Below are 19,040 nucleotides of genomic sequence, written 5' to 3'. Positions count from 1 at the left end.
AACTCTACCTACATGTACATATTACCAGGCCATCTTGACACCAGGCCATCCTCCAAAAGTCTTTGCCTCACTGTGCGTGCAGATGTACTCACACCTGTCTGCTGCCATTCCTGAGCAAGCTCGTACTGGTGGTGCCCCGATCCCGCAGCTGAATCAACTTTAGGAGACAGTCCTGGAGCTTGCTGGACTTTCTTGGGTGCCCTGAAGCCTTCTTCACAACAATTGACCCGCTCTCCTTGTAGTTCTTGATGATCTGATAAATGGTTGATTTAGGTGCAATCTTACTGGCAGCAATATCCTTACCTGTGAAGCCCTTTCTGTGCAAAGCAATGATGATGGCTTCCCTGTGGCTCAGTTGGTAGAGCATGGTGTTTGCAATGCCAGCATGGTGTGTGCAACACCAGGGTTGTGGGTTCAATTCCCACGGGGGGCCAGTACAAAAAAAATGCATGAAATGAAATGTATGCATTCACTACTGTAAGTCGCTCTGGACAAGAGCGTCTGCTAAATGACTAAAATGTTAAATGTAATGATGGCACGTGTTTCCTTGCAGGTAACCATGATTGACAGAGGAAGAACAATGATTCCAAGCACCACCCTCCTTTTGAAGCTTCCAGTCTGTTATTCGAACTCAATCAGAATGACATAGTGATCTCCAGCCTTGTCCTCGTCAACACTCACACCTGTGTTAATGAGAGAATCACTTACATGATGTCAGCTGGTCCTTTTGTGGCAGGACTGAAATGCAGTGGAAATGTTTTTTTGGGGATTCAGTTCATTTGCATAGCAAATAGGGACTTTGCAATTAATTGAAATTCATCTGATCACTCTTCATAACATTCTGGAGTATATGCAAATTACCATCATACAAACTGAGGCAGCAGACTTTGTGAAAATGTATATTTGTGTCATTCTCAAAACTTTTGTGCACAACTGTACACGTATTGTATTCGGCGCATTTGACAAATACATTTTGATTTAATTGAATGCACTCTACCACACAGTAGGTGGCGGCATGCACAAACAAAATGTCCAAACGCCGTGATACAGAAGAAGAAAATAAACAAATCTGTTACCCGGAAGTACTTCTTTATTTTTGCCTGCTTGCTACACAGAAAGGTAACAAAAATAGAGTTGATGCTGCGCCGAGTTTCACAGATCTTTGCCTGGTAAGGATTGTATTGGAATTCGCCATAATTGTAGTCAGAGAGTTGTACTAAAGATACAGATCTGTGGTAGTGCACAGTCTATGTACTTTCTAAGACCTTCGTGACATGACATCATTTGTACAAAAACCTCTGACTCATGAATAGCTCAGCAGAGTTAGATAACGTTTGCTATAGCTGTACTTCTCACAAACTAAACAGCTAATTATTACTAGCTAATTATTTGTGGCACTTTCTAAACAAGTTTTTAAGAAGACGTGATACCCTGACTACCATATGGAAGTAAGTGACTAGCCTTGTATTAGTTATCAATCCAAAACATCATTCATCAGTTTGTTTAACGTTACCCACACATTTGCTAGCTCGAGCTAGACTAACTGTTAGTGTCAGAGTGACTTGAATGTTCTGAAAATTCGTTTATAGAATGTGGCAACAGTCAAAGACAGGCATGTATCAAATCATCATGGAATGCAAATCCTATCCTTACACAGGAGTGGGGAGTGATTGGTGGTGGGGGAGTTAAACCTTTTTCCAATGCAGTGTCTGCACTATAAAGAGGGCGTTTATCTTCAGGAGAGAGGGCAAGGGAAGGAATTCATCCCAGTCATCTCTTCTGTTCCCAACATGGCTAACGTCAAAGAGAAAGACAAGTCAAATACTAACTGCATTTGAGATGTTACCCTTGCATACATTTTTCACAACTTATTGTGGCCCTGAAACGTTGTCCTCCTTAAAGTAGAGGATGAGACGTGTGAGTACTTTAGTAAGACTTGCGGAAGAGAAGCATTGGCTGAGTTCTTTCCCACTTGATGAATTGTTTTTAGTGATTCTTTGGTTTCTTCTTTGTTTGGCAGATGTCTCCTGTGCAGCCTACATAAGGATGATGAAGAATCACGAAGAAGATGTAAGTTACTCTCATTCACTCTTTTACCCTGACCTTCTTCTCCACTGTAGCCTCAGGTTAACAAAGAATTGTTGGGTGAAAAAAAAAGTTTATACAGTAGTGGGTCAAGAGCCATCCATGACTTTGAACCACCTACACCATGTTGTATCACTTCCTCATTGCACTGCTCAAGCTGTTGATTCATCAATTTAGCTAAACTAAATGCTTGTAGTTCCCTCTATTAGTGAAACCACTTCTTTGTTTGTCTCTGCAGGTATTTGTTGCAGTGCGGGTCCAAGACCCTCGGGTTCAGAATGAAGGCTCTTGGAACTCGTACGTGGACTTCAAGATATTCCTTCACGTGAGTATCCATTCACCATCAACATAGGCTAAACTTTACAAAGAAGCAGTTGTCTCAATGAGTGGGTAAGTCCTTAGGCCATATTAGAGCTGTAGAACCCAAGTCTTGGGAAGGGCTAGTTTGAAATTGCATTTGTCATAGATGAGTCAGGATCAGAAAAAACAAATACTCCCTAGGGCTGGGCGGTATACCGTATGTTACAGTATACCGGTATTTATGCATGGACATGTCTGGGTTTTTACTTTACCTTCTATAACGGTATTTGATTGTTTTGTTTTTTATTTGATATGTCGTGTGTAACATCCTTTATTGTTTACACCGCTACTTGAGTCATTCCTTTCCGCTCTTTCAACTCAAAGCGGAATAGGCAAAGCATGAATATGTTAGCTACATGAAGAAACATTTAAGGTGTGCCAGTGTGTGTTTTGGGCGTTTGTAAATTCAGAGCGTTTCGCTGTCGGAGCTTTCAGAGTGCACACTGGACTCTCGGGCCGAGGAGTAGGGTTGATCCGATGGTTCTGACCTCAACGGCAGTAAAGCACCCAAGCAAACTGGCTAACGTTGGCTAGCTTGCTAGCTACTTCCAGACACAAATGAGAGAATCTCACTCTGACCATTTTTTTATTGGCCTAGCAGAGCAGGTTAGGGTGTTCATGTTATGCAGCGCGTTGGTGACTGTAACTGCTGCTGCCGGCTATATTCAACAAGTGTTGAGCGTTTGTAAATTCATCAGTTATTATGCGCTCTAGCACACTCAGACGAGAATGCTCTGAAATCGGAGTAGATAGCCAGAGTGAATTTACGAACGCATCGTAATGTAGCCAACGATTATAGGGTCCCCTAGGAAACACTGAACATCACTTTGGTTCTTACCCTGTCACAATAACTCCTCCCAGGCATTTTCATTCATTGTCATGTCAAACACTATTATTTATTCAGCTATAGAATTAGAATAAACATTCTATTTCCATGATGCTAACGGTTCCCCCTAAGTGTTTTGATCTAAATCACAAGTGACATCGCAATTGCAACATTTGGTTTAAAATAAGGCCTTGCTTTTTTGCCCATATCGTGCAACCTTACGTGGAAATGTATGGAAATGCAGGAAATTATTTTAGGTTCCAGTTGAATTGAACAGTATAAAACAATCAGAATGGAGAAAGACCCATTGACCTCACTTAGAATGTATGTGTTGCCAGTAGCGGTGCATGGGTAAAATCACTGGCAGTCACTTTTGTTGTACACATATCCGGATAATGCTGCGTACCATTTTGCGCAATGACGCTGTAGGTGTGATCGAGGAGTTAGAACCACAGAGTTACCGCAAGTCGCAAAGAAAACGGTCCACTATTCCAGGTCCATTTCAACTTCAACGTTTCAACATCATCAAATCACCTAACATGCATTCGGAAAGTATTCAGACCCCGACCCTTTTTCCACATTTTGTTACATTACAGCCTTATTCTAAAATTGATTAAATAAAAAATGTTCCTCAATCTATACACAATACCCCATAATGACAAAGTGAAAACAGGTTTTTAGAAATGTTTGCAAATTGATCAAATAAAAAAAAACTGGATACCTTATTTACATAAATATTCAGACCTTTTGCTATGAGACTCGAAATTGAGCTCAGGTGCATCCTGTTTCCATTGATCATCCTTGAGATGTTTCTACAACTTAATTGGAGTCCACCTGTGATCAATTCTATTGATTGGACATGATTTGGAAAGGCACACACCTGTCTATAGAAGGTCCCGCAGTTGACAGTGCATATCAGAGCAAAAACCAAGCCATGAGGTCGAATGAATTGTCTGTTGAGCTCTGTGACTGGATTGTGTCGAGGCACAGATCTGTGGAAGGGTACCCAAGATCCCCAAGAACACAGTGGTCTCCATCATTCTTAAATGGAACAAGTTTGGAACCACCAAGGCTATTCCTAGAGCTGGCCGCCCGGCCAAACTGAGCAATTGGGGGAGAAGGGCCTTGGTCAGGGAGGTGACCAAGAACCCTATGGTCACTCTGACAGAGCTCCAGCGTTCGCCTGTGGCGATGGGAGAACCTTCCGGAAGGACAACCATCTCTGCAGCACTCCACCAATCAGGCCTTTATGGTAGAGTGGCCAGACGGAAGCCACTCTTCAGCAAAAGGCACATGACAGCCCGCTTGGAGTTTGCCAAAAGGCACCTAAAGGAGACTCAAACCATGAGAAACAAGATTCTATGGTCTGATGAAACCAAGATTGAACTCTTTGGCCTGAATGTCAAGTGTCACGTTTGTAGGAAACCTGGCACCATCCCTATGATGAAGCTTGGTGGTGGCATGCTTTTGGGATATTTTTCAGAGGCAGGGACTGGGAGACTAGTCAGGAATGAGAGGAAGATGGACAGAGCAAAGTTCAGAGAGATCCTTGATGAAAACCTGCTCCAGAACGCTCAGGACCTCGAACTGGTGCAGGACACTGCCAAGACAACGCAGGAGTGGCTTCGGGACAAGTCTCTGAATGGCTTTGAGTGACCCAGCCAGAGCCCAGACTTGAACCCGATCAACATCTCTTGAGAGACCTGAAAATAGCTGTGCAGCGACAGTCCCCATCCAACCTGACATAGCTTGAGAGGATCTGCAGAGAAGAAGGGGAGAAACTCCCCAAATACAGGTGTGCCAAGCTTGTAGCGTCATACCCAAGAAGACTCATGGCTGTAATCGCTGCCAAAGGTGCTTCAAGAAAGTACTGAGTAAAGGGTCTAAATACTTATGTAAATGTGATATTTCAGTTTTTTTATTTTTCATGCATTTGCAAAAAAGTCTAAACTTGTTTTTGCTTTGTCATTATGGTGTATTGTGTGTAGATTGATGGGGGGAAAACGATTTAATACATTTTATAATAAGGTTGTAACGTAACAATGTGGAAAAAGTGAAGGGGTCTCAATACTTTCCGTTTACACCGTATGCTTAGTCTAATACAGTGAGAACTAAAGATACAAAAGACTATTTAGTCCAGTCAACATAAGCTAAATATTACGTGGCTGCCCATTGTTCTGATTCCTGTGTGCGGGTGAGTTCGTGCAAGTAGAAAAACATGTTGACTCTACCTACTTGTAGAGAAACGCCAATGCCATCCTCCCCTCTTTCATGTTTGCGAAACGGTCTATCACTCTGTCATACAGTACACGCTTTTATTTCTTGTTGTCCTGGGCTACCTGCCTAAAATGCTTGTTCGGTAGCTTAACTTCCTTTCATGGGCAGCGTTAGATAGTTAACATCAGTCTTCTATATCTAGCTACGTATTGAACTTCCATCCTCTCAGGCTAGGGGCACAACAATGTATGAATTAATGGTTGGATCGGAATCGCCGTTATAATCATTGGCCAGTACGGAGAATTAAGCAAACACAAATCCCTATCTCCATCCATGGCTAACTTAACAAAGGGCCAATTTTTATCCACCGGATGACAACAACATGCAACAATTCAAGTTGTTTCTGTCAATGACGTATGCTCTCAATGCGATTTGATAGGAGTGATGCCATATCCAAACTGGCTTCCCTTGTGTGCCAGGACCATTCACAGTTGAGCTCAACACTGATTGACTATTTTATACTTTTTTTTATCAAGGGAGGCCAAATGCTCGCTGACTCGCGGGCGGCATCAATGTCATACTCTTTTGGACCCAACAGCATCAGATTGATGGCCTACACATACAGAGACAGAGGGGCGCTGTTTTGCTCTTTCGGATGCTTTCTCCAGTGAGATGCATTCAGCCTCAAACGAATTGAAGGAAAAAATGAAACACAAAGAGACAGGATACATTATTTTATGTTTTTTCATTTTTGGGGGGGAAACCTGGCTTCCCTTGGCATCATGAGTACACGCCACTGCGTGTTGCATAAAATACAGTCAAAAATGTACAAAAAAATAGTGATTTGACATTTTGACCACATCGCACCGCCCTACTACTCCCATCAGCAATTCAACCGGTGTTGAGCGTTGGTAAATTCATCAGTTATTCTGCGCTCTGGCACACTCAGACGAGAGTGCTCTGAAACAGTTTTTGCAGTGACTTTCTACTGAAATAAATACTTGCATAGTTGTCTTTTTAAGTTTTACTACGCAATACATTTTTTATTTATTTAAAGCTGCGTTAGACCGGATTGCTTACACAAACTGACCAGCTCAAATAGACAAACGCCTGCTATATGGCAGACCAATCCAAACTCCACTCTCGGCATGTCCAGCCCACTCATTATCTCAGCCAATCATGGGTAGGTTGCTTTTTTTTTCTGTGACTTAAAAAACTAGGCTCGTAATTTAACAATTTTATTCATATTTACAGATGGCATACAAGTTTGTTATTAAGGCACATGAAAGTGCACATGTTCAAGGCACTTCTGCCAAAAAATTATTTTGATTTAAAAAAAAATAAAAAAGTACTTTCAAATGACTCCTGTGAAGTAGTGACCCACGACATACACCTAGTTTCCTGAAACGGGTCACATTTGATCAACAGTCTCACACATCCATACATACCTCAAAATCACGTTGTTTGTTACGCTTCCTTTGGAGGTCTAGAGAATTTTGTATTAGCCGAAACTGCTAGAATGATCCTCTGGCTTTTTTATTGGATGATACATTTCAAGAACCCTCCCCCACATGCCCATAGAAGAAGGGGTGCTGCGTGTTATGTTCGTAATTTTTGTTTTCCGACCGTTTAGGACACATTTTGCAGAGTTATTGGGTATGCTAGTTTGCAACATTGTAGAAAACGGAAGAAAAATTGCCCTTTCGTGTCCCCGTTTCGCTGCCGACTCTCACTCCCTCTCCCCCCTTTGCGCATGGAGTGAAGGGAGAGATGCTTTCTGATAAGCACAAGCATATGACAGTTGAGCAACATTTCAAAATGTAAAACACTGTTTTTAAACAATGACTTTTACTGAGGAGAGTCACAGCTTTCTGAGTATAAAAAACTATAACAGTATTTACTCTGAGTATTGAGGAAAAAACACCGCTAAACAGAATATGTAATTGAGATGATGAAACCTTTTTTGTAGGACATTAAATTGACTGTTAGATTAATTACATGGCTATCCAGCAGCAATATAACATTTGGTGTGTTTTGAGTTCCCACTCCCTCAAGTGGTGAATTATATAGCCTAGGTCAATATGCACAAAAAATATGCAGGCAAATTATCTCAGATAATTCTGAGTCTTATTTTGACATGTTGCACGTCAAAATATCCATCATGCATTCCCTGAACATGTAAGATAAATAACTTCTTTCATGTGTTACTTGGCCTGGAAAAGGTTAGTCTAGAGCCCTGCCACTAATGGAAAGTCAATTTATTGCAATATTACTTTTTGTCCATATTGCCCAGCTCTCTAGTTTGGGCTTGATGTTTTCACTCCAATTGGTGTTGTCTGTATCCGCAGGATGTAATGGTGCACCATCTCTTTTTACTCACAGACCAACAGCAAGTCCTTCACGGCCAAGACGTCCTGTGTGCGCCGGCGCTACAGTGAGTTTGTCTGGCTCAAGAAGAGGATGCAGAAAAACACTGGCTTGGTGTAAGTCATCGCATTCTCCCCCAATGTGCTTGGCTTAACTGCTTGTTTGAAAAATAATTACAAACACCAATGTGAAGTTGTCCTGTTCTGGGAGCTATGGGTTATTCTCTGTCCCCGTCTGTCCTATAGACCTGTCCCAGACCTGCCCAGCAAGTCCTTCTTCTCCTTCAGTGGTGAGGACTTCCTGGAGAAGAGGAGGAAAGGCCTGCAGTCCTTCCTGGACAAGTCAGTTCCTCTCCTAAGTTAATAATTAGCAATGACTTCACCATTTCAATTATAGTGCTTGCTTGTTCCCTCTATTTGTCAGTGTCACACCTAGAATGAGCACAAAGGCAAAATGGTACCATGACTAGTCAACGATAAAGAGACCACAGCATTGAGCGTGGCATTGACATATCTTGTTTATCTTTCTTCAGAGTGTGCAGCATGACAGTGTGTCTGTCAGACAGCCAGCTCCACCTCTTCCTGCAAACCCAACTGCCGGTTGGTCACATCCTAGACTGTGTGCAGGGCCACACCCCCTACACTGTGACAGAGGCCATCCTCACCTATGCCTCGTCCAATCAGGGCTGGGTTCAGGAAGAGGACTCGACCCAGGAGCCTAGTCTCACTCCAGTTCCTTATGAGTCCATGGAGAGGTAAGACTGGAGCAGGTCAAACTGTACACATGGGCCCAATTAAGGCGTAGGTTTCAGTTTAAACGCCTGGTGTGCTCCTGAATAGACTTGAGTGTGTTCAATTAACACATTGTTTTAGGCCAGGATTCAATCTGGACCGCGGAAGACCCGCGTTGTAGCGCGATGGACATGTAAAGGTCATTTCCGACTGATCCGACATCTTCAGCGTTTACTTTGAACGTTAGGTTAACTTTGCCTATAAATTGTGCAGAGCCAAAAAGGGCCGGTCGGATTTCAATTTCAGCCTAAGTCTTTGCAGATGCATGCGATTCTACGGTAACAGAATGAGGACGACTTTTAACAATTATCACGGAAGATTGGACAAACACACATTTACTCTAAGAACAGTGCAGATGAGAAGTTTGGTAACAGAATGACGGCACAAACAGCACAAGGTGTTATTCTGTTTCTAAGCTTTGCATCTGCACTGTTCATGAAGTAAATATGTGTCTATAAAAATGTCTGTGAAAATTGTTAAAAGTAGTCCTTGTGCATCGTTGCGTCGTTTGCTTAACTTTGCAATTATTGGTTTTAGTTTGATATGCATTTTTTTAAATGAAAAATCTGACTCTCAGCATCAATCTGTTACCCATACCTGTTTTTCAGGTTTTACATGTCAATATAAAGGTAATGTTGAGTAGTGGTACTCTATGGCCTTCTCTTTCCCCACAGCCCTGCTCCTCATCTACCTACCCTGCAATGTCAAGAGCCCCTCAGCCATGGGAACCTCGCCTCCAGTGAGCCAGAGGGCCTATGGACTGAGAAGTTCCTAGCTGACATCCATGACATAGACACTGTGGAGACCCTTTCCCCAGAGGTCACCCAGGAGGACCGCAATGTAGTCCAGGCAGAGGCCATCCTGGAGATACAAAGCCCAGTGGAGACTATCTTTAAGTGGGACAGCCATGAAGAATCTACTCCAGAGAGGCTCGACCATGAGGCGATGATCCACCACCAAGGTGATTGTCAACTGCAGACACCTGTGGAAGTGCACTGTGAAAAGGACACAGGCTTGGAGGAGGAGTGTGTAGTGGAGGTGACGACTGAGAGGGTTATTAAGGAGGAGAGCCATGCTGACATAACTACAGAGACAATCCCTCCCAAACAGAGTAGCCTAGACCCAGATAGCCACGAGGAACTGATCCACCAAGGGGAATGTAAACAGCAGACACCTGAGGAAGAGGCCACAGGCCTGGAGAAGGAGTGTCTATCAGAAGAGGCCAATACTGACACGACTACAGAGACAATCCCTCCCAAACAGCGTAGCCCAGAGCTAGACATCCATGAGGAAACCCCTCGAGATGGAGATAGCCTAAGGGAGACAGTTCTAGAGGACCTTAGCCTTGCGGAGGAAGCTCAAGAAAGCATCAGTCATGAGAAGACGACCTCGGAAGGGGACAGCAACAAAGACACACTAACAGCCATTGAGCTGGACAGCCAAGGGCACATGGATGAGATGAAATACCACATAGAGATCAGCCTAGAGGAAGAGTGTCATGAGATCGCATCAGAAGAGGTGGAACGTGTTGATGACTCAACCCAAGAGGTAGAAAGTGGAGATGTTGCAACCCAAGAGGTAGAAAGTGGAGATGTTGCAACCCAAGAGGTAGAAAGTGGAGATGTTGCAACCCAAAAGGTAGAAAGTGGAGATGTTGCAACCCAAGAGGTAGAAAGTGGAGATGTTGCAACCCAAGAGGTAGAAAGTGGCGATGAGACACCCCAGAAGAAGAAGGCTCCCTTGGACATTCAACAAGTAGATGATCAGCTGGACACAACCCAAGAGGTTGAGATTGATGAGGAAATGGATGGGGAGAGTCTTGGGGATGGGGCAACAACATCTGATGGGAGTAGCCATAAGGAGAGCGACAACAAGGATTCTGCCAATAACGACAATGCAATACAAGAGACGAATGGCTACATGGAGACAGCTCCCGAGAAGGAAAATCACCAAACAGATTGCACAGAGGCAGAAAAGGCCTGCAACAACCCAGACACTGTAATTCCCAAAACTAACCGAGGTCCCTCACATGATGAAATCGCACCTGAGGTACCCAACGCTCAGGGGACCAATGGTGTCAAAGTTAGAGAGGACAGGGATATTTTGTACATGGTCAACAGTTACTCAGCGAAAACCCTAGAGAATGAATCTTCAGAGCTAGTGGGTGATGGAGTTGAGCTAAAGGACATGAGGATCCAAGAGAGCAGTCATCTGGAGTTTGAGGGCCGCTGTACTGAGCAGGACATCTCATTAGCCCAGGAGGGTAATACTGAGGCCTCAGAAGTGAGCCAGGAATGGGAGGCCCATGGGTTCACTGCTGCTACAAACCAGACTATGAGCCCAGAGATGGAGCCCTAGATATTAGACTGCTGCATGCACTCTGAACCTGAACAATGGATAGTGGAATATCTTCTGCCAAAGACATAACCAGTCTCTCACTCACCCTGCAGGCCTATTCTCACACTCCAGCTGAGCTCTGCTTCGCTTGCGTTGATGAACTCTGTATACCCTGTGAACCTGGGCCTATAAGGGAATTAGTCCATTTTACTCAACCGGCTGTGGTGCCCCAATGGCATTAATGTGACAATTATTTTGTCCGTTAGTCCACATGCCTTAATGCTGTATGCTTGACTATGAGGGGCGAACGTGTCCCAACCTGCCCCAAGTCCCTCTGATGCATGTGCCCATCTGAACACCTCCCTTGATGAAGCAAAACTTCCTTCAACTGAACAGCAGCAAAACCGAGGCCCTGCATTGTTGGCACCCACTATCAGGTCCAGCACTCACCAATAACACACCTCACCATAGCAGGACAGAACACGCCTCTCTCCCCCTGAGTTTCCAGTCTGGGTGTAAAGCTTGATTCCTCCCTGACCTTTGACAGCCACGTCAAACAACCGCGTAAAGCGTCATTCTATCTCCTTAAGGCTGGACTACCTCAACACACTCTTCATCGGGAACCCAGGCAGGAGTCTCCAGAAGCTCCAGTACATCCAGAACGGCGCTGCCAGGATCCTGATGAGAGTGCGGAAACGCCATCACATCAACCCCATCGCGGCATCTCACTGCACTGGCTCCCCATCTCACTACGGATTGAATTCAAAACCCTCCTGCGGACATTCCAGTGTGTTCATGGCAATGCCCCTCCTCATCTAAAATAACTACTCTCCCTCCATAACCCCACCTGCACTCTTAGGACAAGCGACTCCACTCCCCCAGGACCAAGCTCAGCTCCTTGGGGGATCAGACTTTCAGCTTGACCGCCCCCAGCCTCTGGAATGCCCTCCCGGACCACCTGAAGGCACTACAGCCTCTGGGCTCCTTTAAAATGGGCTTAAGGACCTTTCTCTTTAGGAAGACTTTTAAATCAAATTTTATTTGTCACATGCTTCGTTAACAACAAGTGTAGACTAACAGTGAAATGCTTACTTACAGGTCCTTTTCCAACAATGCAAAGTTAGATAAAGAAAGCTGGGCTTGTCTTTGTCCCTTTGTCCCTTGTTGTTTTTAAATTGATTTTATGCACTTTGAGATTATTCTGTATAATGAAAAGTGCTTTACAAATGTAATTTATTATTATTGTGTGATCATAACTGTCGCAGTAAAGTCGTGAATACGGATTTGGAGTCCGTGAAAAGTTGCAAACCTATCTTGCAATCAACTTTGACTGCGTTTTATTAATAACTTCCAGCAAAAAGTGTCATCCTGCATGCATTCCCTTTGCTTTTGTGGGTGGTTTCTTGGTTCAGCTTGAATAAACAGGGATGAGGGTCGTTCCACCTCAAAAAGCACAATTAAGAGGATTTCGACACCCACCATCTCAGATTGTGTCGTAATCGTTTCTGTAGATAGAAACTGATAAGATTAGTGTTCCTGAAACATTATTTGGTTGAAATATAATTTGATATCTGAGAAATTAAAGGCCCAATGCAGTCGTTTATCTCGGTATCAAATATTTTCTGGGTAACAATTAAGTACCTTACTGTGATTGTTTTAAATTAAAATGGTCAAAAATAGCTCCTTAGCAGAGCCATTTCTCAAGCAAGAATTTGGAGAGTGGTCCCAGTGGGGAGGGGAAAACTGAAAACAAGCTGTTATTGGCAGAGATGTTTGGAACTCTTTCTTATTGGTCTATTATCTTAATCACCGCCTGGTGACGTCACCAAGCAGGCCAAAACTCCATCCCAGGCAGAAATTTCAGGTAGTCTTTTCAAACAGCTCTTACACTAAAAGGCCATTATCATTTTCCAGTGTTCTTCCAACCTCATAGTGTATTATTCTGACCTCATATATTTGACTCCACTGGGACTCTAATTGATTGCACCCAAATTGGCCATTTTAATTTATTGGATTTATATAATCGTCAATAAATATAGTACCTAACATCCAATTTGGACCATAATTCCTCCTAACAATGAGTAAAATATGAGGAATCCCATAAAATGATCAAAAGCCTCCTACGGACCTGGCCTTATATTTGTTGAATATGATGTGAATCCTAAAAATGTTAAGGGCCAATTTGGGTGCAATCAATTAGCTTACTTTGTCAGATTAAATGTCAACAAAATAATGTTGCAGGAATGCTAATCGTATCTATTTCTAATTACAGAAACTGTTTCAGAACAATCTGAGATGGCTTGCCATGTTAGCCAAACGAGCCGAAGGCTGCATGGACACTAGCTTTACTAAGCTGTCTGTCCTCGGGGTGGAGTTAGTTACAGTATAGGTATAGTAAACGGTAGTCAACACTGGTACCTTTGTAAATTGTCAACATGTTACACCAATGCTGTCAGAGCTAACATATGGGATACTTAATTATTTTATTTCAAGACAAGCTGTTTGTATTTTTCAACACTGAGAAAAGGGACCATGTATTTTATGTTTTGTGTGGGTCGACAACTACATTAGATATAATTGGTCATGATACTTGTAGTGCATTTGAAATGATGACAGGATCACTGTTCTACTGGGTATGTGAAATATGATGTGGGGTGGACTACATGAGGAAGCATAGAGTGCAGATTTAACTTTAGCCAACCTTCTGTTAGACCACATAGTCTGGTGACATTTCTGGTATCGTGCTTCCCCAGATTCTTTCATCTGGCTATGTTTTGTTCTCATATTCTGCATTTTAACAGGTGCATTAGTTATTTTAAGTGGTAGATGGTTCCCGGACACATGGTTTTAGATTTTCAATTTGATGTATTTTAGACACATGGATTTACAAGGGCAATATTATACCAATCTAAAATGGTCAACAACAACCTAGGAATGCACCTATTGACAATGTTTATTTTTTATATCATTTTAATTGGAAATAAAATGATAGTTTTCCCCCCCCACCTGAACTTTGCATCCATGAGTCTATTTTAATGCATGACATTTAGACATTTGTCAGACTTGCACAGTCAAGCAAGTTCATATGTACATAAGTGTGACATTTTTATTATCTAACAGAAAATATATTTTTACAAGCACAACAATCAAAACAATGATTTAATATTATTCATGATCATGTATTCCAATTTAAATGAAACAAGATAGTGGAGCAATCCTGACCCCTTGTGGCTTACATATTTCATGTCAGCATAAAAAAAACAAGCACTTTTGCCTTCCTTCAGACACAAGACTGTTGGAAGCACAAGTTGGTATGCATTGCAGTGTAGTAGTACTCGAGACCGGTCTAGAGACCACATATTGAGTGTCTCAGTCTTGTCTCGGGGTCTGATACATTTTGAATTGGTCTTGGACAATGAGTACTCGCTATTTTCTTCCCGAGACCAGCGAAGTAAACAAAAATCATACAGTAATTATCAGTCAGCTTATAATATCGCTTCGCCAGGCCGAATACAGTGCATTCGTAAAATATTCATGCCCCTTGACTTTTTCCACATTTTGTTATGTTACAGCCTTATTCTAAAATCGATTTAAATCTTTTTTTTTTTTTTTTTACACATAATACCCCATAATGACAAAGCAAAAACAGGTTTTTAGAAATGATTGTAAATGTATTGAAAATAAAAAACGGAAATATCACATTTACATAAGTATTCAGACCCTTTATTCAGTACATTGTTGAAGCACCTTTTGGCAGTGATTACAGCCTTGAGTCTTCTTGTATGCTGCTACAAGCTTTGCACACCTGTATTTGGGGAGTTTCTCTTCTCTGCAGATCTTCTCAAGCTCTGTCAGGTTGGATGGGGAGCGTCGCTGCACAGCTATTTTTCAGGTCTTTCCAGAGATGATCGATCAGGTTCAAGTTCGGGCTCTGGTTGGGCCACTCAAGGACATTCAGAGACTTGTCCCAAAGCCACTCCTGCATTGTCTTGGCTTTGTGCTTCCTGTTGGAAGGTGAACCTTCATCCTAGTCTGAGGTCCTGAGCAGGTTTTCATCAAGGATCTCTCTGTACTTTGCTCTGTTCATCTTTCCCTCGATCCTGACTAGTCTCCCAGTGCCTGCCGCTGAAAAACATCCCCACAGCATGATGCTGCCACCACCATGCTTCACCGTAGGGATGGTGCCAGGTTTCCTCCAGACGTGACGCTTGGCATTCAGGCCAAAGAGTTCAATCTTGGTTTCATCAGACCAGAGAATCTTGTTTCTCATGGTCTGAGACACCTCTGGTTGCCTTTTGGCAAACTCCAAGTGGGCTGTCATGTATCTTTTTTTTACTGAGAAGTGGCTTCTGTCTGGCCACTCTACCATACAGGCCTAAATGGTGGCGTGCTGCAGAGATGGTTGTCCTTCTGGAAGGGTCTCCACAGGGGAACTCTGGAGCTCTGTCATAGTGACCATAGGGTTCTTGGTCACCTCCCTGACCAAGGCCCTTCTCCCCCGATTGCTCAGTTTGGCCGGGCGGCCATCTCTAGGAAGAGTCTTGGTGGCTCCAAACTTGTTCCATTTAAGAATGATGGAGGCCACTGTGTTCTTGGGGATCTTCAATACTGCAGAAATGTCTTTGTACCCTTCTCAATCTGTGCCTCGACACAATCCTGTCTCGGAGCTCTACGAACAATTCCTTCGACATCAAGGCTTAGTTTTTGTGCTGACATTCACTGTCAACTGTGGGACCTTATAGAGACACTTGTGTGCCTTTCCAAATCATATCCAACCAATTTACTACAGGTGGACTCCCAAGTTGTAGAAACATCTCAAGGATAATCAATGGAAACAGTATGCACCTGGGCTCATTTTCGAGTCTCATAGCAAAGGGTCTGAATACTTATGTAAATAAGGTATGTTTTTTATTTTTAAATTAACAAACGTTTCTAAAAACCTGTTTTCGCTTTGTCATTATGGGGTATTGTGAGTGTAGATTGATGAGGATAAAATGTATTTAACACATTTTAGAATAAGGCTGTAACGTAAAAATGTGGGAAAAGGGAAGGGGTCTCAATACTTTCGGAATGCACTGTGTATATACACTTATTTCATGAAACATGTCAACTATTGAAACCTGGGCATCCTACTTTACTCGTAACATTACTGTTCTTTACGTTCGTTTAAAAATATGCTCAAACTTTGTCGTGCTCGTCAAAATCTTGATTTGCTGGTAGGGAAGAGTGGGGAGATTCTTTTGAAAGTTGCACGCCCACTATTAGTAAGGGTAGCCGGGGGAGGATAGTAAGAGCAGTCTTTATATCTGTTAGAGACATGTTTGCGCAGTGGCGAACCGTTGATATTGAACCTAGGCCTTCAGTGGGGGGAAAAATATTCCAAGATGTTGTACCAAACTCAAATCAAGAAAAAGAACAGAAACATAGCATCACTTAATGTGCTGAACAGAATCAAACAGGCCTGAGACTGAGCCAAACTTCGGACTGCCACTCACACAGAAATAAGAAACTTGTGCATTTCAGACTTCCTGATTCGTTGAACGCGGCACGTGTATAACTACAACCAGTTTGCAAGTCGGAAATTTCAGAGGTTACTAGTTTCAAATAGCACTTGAATGTGGAATATCACACAATCACCAAAAAAGACAACAGTGACACGTCAAAAGATGTGTATGACAGGCTCATGATGCTGAAAGGACAGCGACCTCAATACCAGTGAGCTCCATGTAGGCAGCCTGGTCTCATAGACTAGACGTAACATAGTAAACGTAAAATCCAAGATACTCGTATGTATGTTATGTTTGGTATAGTTTGATAAGACAGGTTACTTAAGGGAAAAAATGATGAGGAGGGTGGTTGGTCGTATAATGCAAACTGTTTTGGAATCTGATCACGGACAACTTCAGCATTTTAGCTAATTAGCAACTTTTCAACTACTTGCTACTTTGCAACTACTTAGCATGTTCGCTAACCCTTTCCCCTTACCCAGGGATGTCAAATTTATTCCACAGAGGGCCGAGTGTGCAGGTTTTTGTTTTTATCTAAGACCTAGACAACCACGTGAGGGGAGTTCCTTACTAATTAGTGACCTTAATTCATCAATCAAGTACAAGGGTGGAGCAAAAATCTGCAGACACTCGGTCCTAACCCTAATTAAAAAATAATAAGAATATGTATTTTCATCATGCTAGATGTACTTAGAGCATTCGTATTTTTTGTTCAACGCATTTATTGCTTTGAAATGTATTCCAGAATCTTTTTTTTACATGGAATTTAAACACAATACATAAATCTCACACGCAAGGATTCATTATTTTCTATTTGCATTTACTGTTAGGCAACCTTATGACTACTTTGTTTGTATCTATTGTAAATGATACTTGCCAACCCCACTTTGAGATTAAAATTGAGATGGTGTAGGCTATTGTAGGTTTATAATTGATGATGTACTAGTTTTGAAAAGGCACAGAAACCTAAGTGTGAATGTTTATTTTCGAACACTATAGTTGTGGCTGCTCATAAGGGTACAGAATCACATTGTATACTGAACAAAAATATAAACACATGTAGTGTTGGTTTCATGAGCTGAAAAAAAAGATCCCAGAAATGTTCCATATGCACAAAAAGCTTATTTCTCTTAAATTGTGTGGACAAATTTGTTTACATCCCTGTCAGTGAACATTTCTCATTTGCCAAGATCATCCTTCCACCTTACAGGTGTGGCATATCAAGAAGATGATTAAACAGCATGATCATTACACAGGTGCACCTTGTGCTCGGGACAATTAAGACCACTCTAGAATGTGCAGTTTTGTCATATAGCACAATGCCACATATGTCTCAAGTTTTGAGGGAGTGGGCAATTGGCATGCTGACTGCAAGAATGTCCACTAGAGCTGTTGTCAGAGAACTGAATATTAATTTCTCTACCATAAGCCACCTCCAACGTAATTTTAGAGAATTTGGCAGTACGTCCAACGACCGCAGACCACGTATAACCATGCCATCCTAGGACATCCACACCCGGCTTCTTCCCCTGCGGGATAGTCTGAGACCAGCCACTGATGAAACTGAGGAGTATTTCTGTCTGTAATAAAGCCCTTTTGTGGGGAAAAACTAATTCTGATTGGCTGGGCCTGGCTCCCCAGTGGTTGGGCATAGGCCCAGTCATGAAATCCATAAATTAGGGCCTAATGAATTTAATGACTGATTTCCTTATATGAACTGTAAACTCAGTAAAATCGTTGAAATTGTTGCATGTTGCGTTTATATTTTTGTTCAGTATATTTATAAAACGTGGTTTAGATATTGTTGTTATCAATGACTATAGGTTGTGACCCACTATTATTTTGGGCTGAGTCCAAGGATTTCCATTGAGAATTGTTTGTCTGTTGCCACCTGCAGGGGGCGCTGGAGCACAGAGGTTTGCCCTCTCCCCTCAACAGCACTCAGAGGCTGTGACAACTCTAACCGTTTCTCCTCCTGTCTCTTTTTTCTTTGTTCTCTTAAACAGGTATGTGGTGTAAACAAGCACATTATCTATAGAAAATGATAGTCTAAATGGTTATCTGAGTGATACTTACCTTTTATGTTGAAATTGTAGAATGTAAATGTGTAAATTGATTGAGTGAAACTGTTAGCGATCTTGACATAGAGATTAGGGTTGTGGCTAGGTAAGATTAGCTCATAGAATAAGATAAAACATGGTGCCAGATAATATGTTGGTTTGAATGTATTGATGTATAGCTCCTCTGAGGTAATATTCTTCTTTGTTTATATGGTCTAGGCACTGACATCTCCCCACCCATGTGTTATGTTACAGAGTTGTATTTTTAGAGAAACACTGTATACGCTAAGCTTACTGTGCTAACGCTAGCCTGTCAGAGAACTGAATATTAATTTCTCTACCATAAGCCACCTCCAACGTCATTTTAGAGTTTGGGTTGCTATTAGGTTAACGGCTACAGTTAGCTGACTCAGTATTGCTTCCTAAAGTGTATTCCTTTTTATTGAACTTTTTTTCATCTTAGGTTAAGATAAATACTGAGAAGGTATAT

At 42.2% G+C, this 19,040-nt stretch overlaps 1 protein-coding gene across 4 annotated transcripts; it reads left to right on the top strand.

The window, feature by feature from the left end:
• The first annotated feature begins 1,150 nt into the window (after positions 1-1,150).
• On the top strand, positions 1,151-13,994 carry LOC115201040 (nestin). Of its 4 annotated transcripts, XM_029764259.1 has the most exons (8): positions 1,218-1,448; positions 2,021-2,070; positions 2,324-2,410; positions 7,871-7,971; positions 8,101-8,196; positions 8,388-8,609; positions 9,321-10,254; positions 10,345-13,994. In XM_029764259.1, the coding sequence occupies exons 2-8, from the start codon at positions 2,047-2,049 to the stop codon at positions 11,002-11,004; spliced, it is 2,124 nt and encodes a 707-aa protein (XP_029620119.1). In that variant the 5' UTR covers positions 1,218-1,448; positions 2,021-2,046; the 3' UTR covers positions 11,005-13,994. The 4 variants fall into 4 exon arrangements, with proteins under 4 accessions (XP_029620118.1, XP_029620119.1, XP_029620116.1 ...); XM_029764258.1 differs by lacking the exon at positions 1,218-1,448 and adding an exon at positions 1,151-1,169 and having other exon boundaries at positions 9,321-13,994; XM_029764256.1 differs by having other exon boundaries at positions 1,222-1,448; positions 9,321-13,994.
• Positions 13,995-19,040: the final 5,046 nt, after the last annotated feature.

This window comes from Salmo trutta, chromosome 10 (assembly GCF_901001165.1).
Source record: "Salmo trutta chromosome 10, fSalTru1.1, whole genome shotgun sequence".
NCBI classification, from domain to species: Eukaryota; Metazoa; Chordata; class Actinopteri; order Salmoniformes; family Salmonidae; genus Salmo; species Salmo trutta.
Note: the sequence above shows the minus strand (reverse complement) of the source record. Positions and strands in the feature narration are given on the sequence as shown.

Coding starts and splice junctions, on each gene's coding strand:
- LOC115201040 (XM_029764258.1), top strand. CDS start 2,047: ATGATGAAGAATCACGAAGAAGAT. Junction 2,071..2,323: donor TGAAGAATCACGAAGAAGAT/GTAAGTTACTCT, acceptor TTGTCTCTGCAG/GTATTTGTTGCAGTGCGGGT. Junction 7,972..8,100: donor CAGAAAAACACTGGCTTGGT/GTAAGTCATCGC, acceptor TCTGTCCTATAG/ACCTGTCCCAGACCTGCCCA.